Source organism: Arachis hypogaea, chromosome 17, assembly GCF_003086295.3.
Source record: "Arachis hypogaea cultivar Tifrunner chromosome 17, arahy.Tifrunner.gnm2.J5K5, whole genome shotgun sequence".
Lineage (NCBI taxonomy): Eukaryota > Viridiplantae > Streptophyta > Magnoliopsida > Fabales > Fabaceae > Arachis > Arachis hypogaea.
Genome location: NC_092052.1, coordinates 61,741,119 through 61,746,812, shown reverse-complemented (window position 1 = coordinate 61,746,812; position 5,694 = coordinate 61,741,119). Strand labels below are relative to the sequence as shown.

General features: G+C 35.8%; 1 protein-coding gene across 1 annotated transcript; it reads right to left on the bottom strand.

Moving 5' to 3' along the window:
• Positions 1 to 3,477: 3,477 nt before the first annotated feature.
• Positions 3,478 to 4,950, bottom strand: LOC112763347 (3-ketoacyl-CoA synthase 4-like). Its single transcript, XM_029294279.2, has one exon. The coding sequence runs from the start codon at positions 4,932 to 4,934 to the stop codon at positions 3,600 to 3,602; it is 1,335 nt and encodes a 444-aa protein (XP_029150112.2). The 5' UTR covers positions 4,935 to 4,950; the 3' UTR covers positions 3,478 to 3,599.
• Positions 4,951 to 5,694: the final 744 nt, after the last annotated feature.

Genomic DNA, 5,694 nt, shown 5'->3' with positions numbered 1-5,694 from the left:
TAAATTCCCTTTGCTTCTTTCGAAACCCTTCTTGCTCTTGGAAGAATGCTTGAAAGTCTTGTTGTTCTTGGGGCAAAGGTTGGAGAACTTCACATTTAGGTGAAAAAGAAGGTTCAATGGTTGGGAGAAAGGTTTTATAGTTGGAAGGGGTGTTATGTGGGTCAGTGTATTGAGGTGTTGTGTAAGGAGGTGATGGTTCATATGGTTGGTGGCAAGGTATATAAATATTTTGATTCCATGGAGGTGGATGGTATGGTGCTTGAAGGTTTAGTGGTTGAGGGTTGTGTGGGGGGTACTGTTCATACCTTTGGGTTTGGTATGCACATTGGGGAGGGTTTGGCTCATTGTAACATGGGGGAGGTGGTTGCCATGAGTGTTGCTCATACACATACGGTTCCTCCCTCAATTGATTCTCCCACTCCATAATGCAATCCCAAGTTGAAGTCATTATACCCTACAATATAATCACAACCAAACTCCAAGCAACAAGGGTGATAGCTCATAGAGAAAGTGGAAAATAAAAGCAAAAGACATCAATAAACAAGAAAAATAAGAACCTAAATATTAACAAAAGCAACCAAATAACCAAAAAGAAAGCTATTTATAAAATTAACATTTCACAACAACCAAAAACATGACATTGTACTTCCCCAGCAACAGCGCTAAAAACTTGATGCATTGAGAATTGCACCAGTTTGGATTTTTGTTCAACTTAAAATAACTTCTGTTGCAAGTATAGACCAAACCGGCAACCAACTCCCACCATCAAAGTTTAATTTCAAATAAAAATAACCGAGAGTAATTAAACCTCGGGTCGTCTCCCTAGGACAATGCGATTAAGATGTCACACTCTTGGTTGTGAGGAAAAATGGGGTTTTTGAAGTATAGAAACGAAAGATTAAAAGAACTAACAAATGATCAAAAAGGGAATTAATGCAATTAAAAGGGAAATAAGGTCAAAACTAGTGAAAATGCTATAAATGCATAAAAGAGCCTTGACTTGGGAATGAGAATTAAGGAATCCTATCATCGTTATAACCACAACTATGGCAACTATGATGAGTCAATCTCGCTTCGTCAACCCCTAGCATCGAGGAGTAAGTCAAGCAAGCATAATTGACCTTAATCCATAAGTCCTAGCTAACTTACTAATTTCTTAGTAAAAAGTTAGCGTCAATAAAAATAAGAGTCAATTAACTACCCAAGAATTACCACTCTTATCAAGTCATTCTAACCTATTACACCTGAAATCACTCATCAAAACCATCAAGGCATCGAATGGAATGAAAGTGGAATAAAATTGATTAAAATAAGCACAAAATAGCATGTTTTTACAATTGGACATAATTTAGAGAGAAAACACAAAAGCATACTATTTAAATGAATAAATGTGAGTTTGTATGATGAAATCCACTCAATTCAATCCAAAGTTTATCGTCAAATATGGATTCATCATGGAGCTTGTTACCAGCCAAACACTGTGAAAGATCACTGTATTTTTCACACCCTATTCACACTCTATTCACTATTTGAATATGCTTCTGTTTCTTGCATTCATGAATTTTTAGCTTTTTACTAGTAATGGTGTTTTATTTGTTTCCTTGTATTTTTCTGTTGTAGATGCTATCCAGCTGGAACTGTTTCAATTAGGAAACTAATGCATTAGTAATTATTTCAAGTTTTTCATATTTTGGATGTGATTTATGTTCCCTTTGTTTTAGATTTAGATTCAATGATTCGGTTTCCATGAAAAAGCATAAGAAGGTAATCTCTCTTATTTCTTTACTTGACAGGTTCATGTATGTGGATATAGCCGCTTGACTATGATTATGGAATGGATGGGCAAGCACGCATTAATGATTTATATTCTAGTTCTTTGTTTTGCAATTTGCATGGAATGATGTGATCTTAATGTAATTTTTTGACAGCTTAAGTTAATTGGAGTTGGTACTTAATAAGAAGGAAGCACGTGTATAAACTTTGTTTACAGGAATATGTATAACTTAATTTGATAAGGATATACCAGGATATTTTTTTTAATTTAAAAACGATATAACCACGCTTTTAAAACGTAGCGGTATCTTTGGTTATTTTTTTTAATTTAAAAATGAAATAGTTACGCTTTAAAAGTGTAGCCGTATCTTCTGCTATTTTTTTTAAATTTAAAAAAAATATAGCCACGCTTTAAAAGCGTAGTCGTATCTTCGGTTATTGCCAAGCTTTAAAAGGGTAGCCGTATCTTCGGCTATTGCCACGCTTTAAAAGTGTAGTCGTATCTTCGGCAATTGGCACGTTTTAAAAGCGTGGCTATAGAGTTACACATATGGCCACGTTTAAAAGCGTGGTAATAGATAAAAACGTGACGACAAAAAAAGCGTGACGATAGAGCAACCGACACCTTAGCAGATGTGACCCTTTTAAAAGCGTGTCAGTAGCTCAAAAAGCGTGGCGAAAAGCTATCATTGTGCTTTTTTCAGCTTTTCGCCATGCTTTAAAAACGTAGAAAAATCCTGATTTTCTTGTAGTGGTGGCTGGAAAGTGAAAAGACGATGGTGACACTAACTGAGAAGACAACAATGACGCTAATTGAGAAGATGACAACTCAAATGGAGGGGTGCATGCTGTGTTGTGCGATGCTCCCGACAGTGCTGGAGAATAAGAAGTCTATGGTACTATTTCGGAATAGAAAGAGAGGATATAAAGTGAGACGAAGGTGACGATGGTGAGTGATGATGCATGAATACAAAAGAAAACCGTACAATAAAAGAGAAGGCGTGCGGGTATGAGTATTCGCGTGAACGTGAAAATTTTTTTACCAAGTTTGGGCGCATTTGATATTAGAAGACATTTGTAAAGCACAATCAAAATATAAATATTAGATTACTCTTAAAAAGTGTTGTCTTTTATGAAAAAAGTGTATTCATTAATATTAAAATAAAATTACGTTTTATAAGTGATATTTTTAAAAATTTTAAAAAATATTTTTTAAGTAATGTCATAACTGTGTTTTCTATTTTATTATAAAAAAACAAAATAAAAAAAGGTGTAGCTTACCTTTTAAATATAACTTAAAAAAAAGTGTTATTAAATGAATAATTTTTTTTTGGTAGTGGCTGCTTTTCATTTTTCTGCATGCACATACATAATACCGAATTGAAACATTTATACGTACGACCAATAATAGGATATTATCATGGTGATATTCTAATAAAAATTTTATAATTATTTTCATGTAAAATTTTTTTTTAATTTTTGGATAATAAATTATAGAATTAAATTTTAAAATATTATAAAAATATTATTTTTATTTAAAATATAATAAAATAAATAAATTACATTTTTATACAAAATATCTTCATAAAAAGATATTTTTAGGATCTCATTTGAGTAGCTCCCTCCTACCATTGTTACGCACAGGAATTATAGCGAGATATCGTCACGTACATCACATGACATTAATATATATGAAGCAAACTATTAATTTACAAGGATGAAGCATACGTTATATTGCTGACCCAATAGTTTAATTAGTAAAGAGAGGTGGTTCTAATTAACTGATACATACAAGAAGAAAGTAGAAAGAAAAGGAAGAAATATAATTAAGTGAGAAGCTGAACAGGGTAGCTATGAATGCAATCTTCCCATGGATTCTTGGGAGAAGGCTTAACATTTTTCAGAGCAACCCAAACAGCACTGTTACACTTGAACCCACTCCCGAAAGCTATCTGCCACACTCTGTGTCCCTTCCTCACTCTCCCCTTCGCCTCCGTGTACGCCAACTCGTACCATATCGAACTCGATGACGTGTTCCCGAACCTATGCAGCGTCATTCTAGAAGCTTCCACGTGCTCTGCCCTCAGCTGCAGATTCTTCTCCAGCTCGTCGATCACCGCCCTCCCCCCCGCATGGATACAGAAATGGCTGAAAGCCAGCTTGAAATCCGGGATGTAAGGCTTCACCTTCGTATTCAACATCTTCTTTGCAACCAGCGTAACGAAGAACAGAAGCTGCTCACTTATGGGAAGCACCAATGGACCCAGCGTGGTTATGTTAGTCTTGAGAGCCTCACCAGCAATGGTCATCAGATCTTTGGAAAGCGTAACCCCTGTTTTGCCTTCATCGTCCTCTTCCTGAAACACGCATTTGTAGGCCTTGTCATCTGAACCTTTGTGCGTTCTCACTACATGAAGAAGCTTGTACTTTGAACGCCGCCTATCGGAGCTTTTGTTGGAGAGAAGCACCGCAGAAGCGCCCATCCGGAACAAGCAATTAGGGATGAGCATTGATTTCTTGTTCCCCAAGTACCAATTCTGCGTGATGTTCTCTGTGCTCACCACCACGGCGTAGGTGTTTCTATGAACTTGAAGCAAGTCTTTGGCGATATCGATGGCTATCACTCCTGCACTGCAACCCATCCCGGAAATATTGTAGGTCCTTGTGTTCTCCCTGAGCTTGTACTTGTTGACGATCATGGCGGAAAGAGAAGGTGTAGGGTTGAACAAGCTGCAATTCACGATGAGGATTCCAATTTGTTTCGGCTTGATGCCGGTGTTGGCAAAGAGATTGTCGAGCGCGCCAAACATGACCTGTTGGGCTTCTTGTCTTGCGGCGGCCATGGAGGGGTTTGGAGGGATGGCATGCATAGCTTCGGGGAAGTAGGTTTCTTCACCAAGACCAGAGCGCTGCAAGATTTTGCGCTGGAATTCAAGCGCACAGTCGTCAAATTCCCCCGTGAGTCTGGAATGTTCCATGAAGCGGTTGTAGTCGACGCGGAGGTAGTCCGGTGGGCCGAAGCAGGACGAATCGAGGAGGTAGATGGACCTGGGGCGGGTGATGATGTAGAGAGTGGCGCCGATGATGAGGACGGCGAGGACGATGATGAGATTGTGGTGGTGGAGGAGGGAGATCGTGAAATCTGCGTCGTCACTCATCATGATGCAATCAATTAAGTTAATATAAAGATGGAATACTAATGGTGGAAGACAATAGTATATATATATATGGGAGCTAAGATGCAAGGAAGTTAAAAGTGGTTGGGTGGCTGCAACTGCAACAACTACCCAATATATATAATTTGGGACGGTACATGTATATATATCCCATATGGCCAATTGGCCAGAGAGAAGTAGGAAGGGAGGTTGAGGCAGCAATGCAAATCAAGCGGAGGCTGCCACGGCGTCACATTTAGTATAATCAGTAATATTTAATGCTTAGAAGTTAGATCGATATAACAATTAGTTAAGTAACTATTTTCAGATGCTTTATTGTTAGTCCACAATTATTATTATTATTATTATTATTATTATTATTATTATTATTATTATTATTATTATTATTATTATTTAATTTCGTTCTCAACGAGGAAAATGATACCTTCATTAGAAAGATAATTTTGATTAACATGTGTCTTAATAAAAATATATAATTAAATTATTAATAAAATACATATAAAATTCATATTTATTTTATATTTATCAAAATAATTTCTTTAAAAAAATTATTAATAATAACTTTATCATATATCTTTAAAAGACATATTCCTTAAACTCTTTTTCTTATTATTATATTATATTTTAAGAAATCTATAATTTAATTTGTTTATTAGTATATATAGGACACTGAGTTAAAATATTAAGATGTGAAATTATATTTAATATATAAAATATAGACGTAGACATTAAATTTTAAAATATT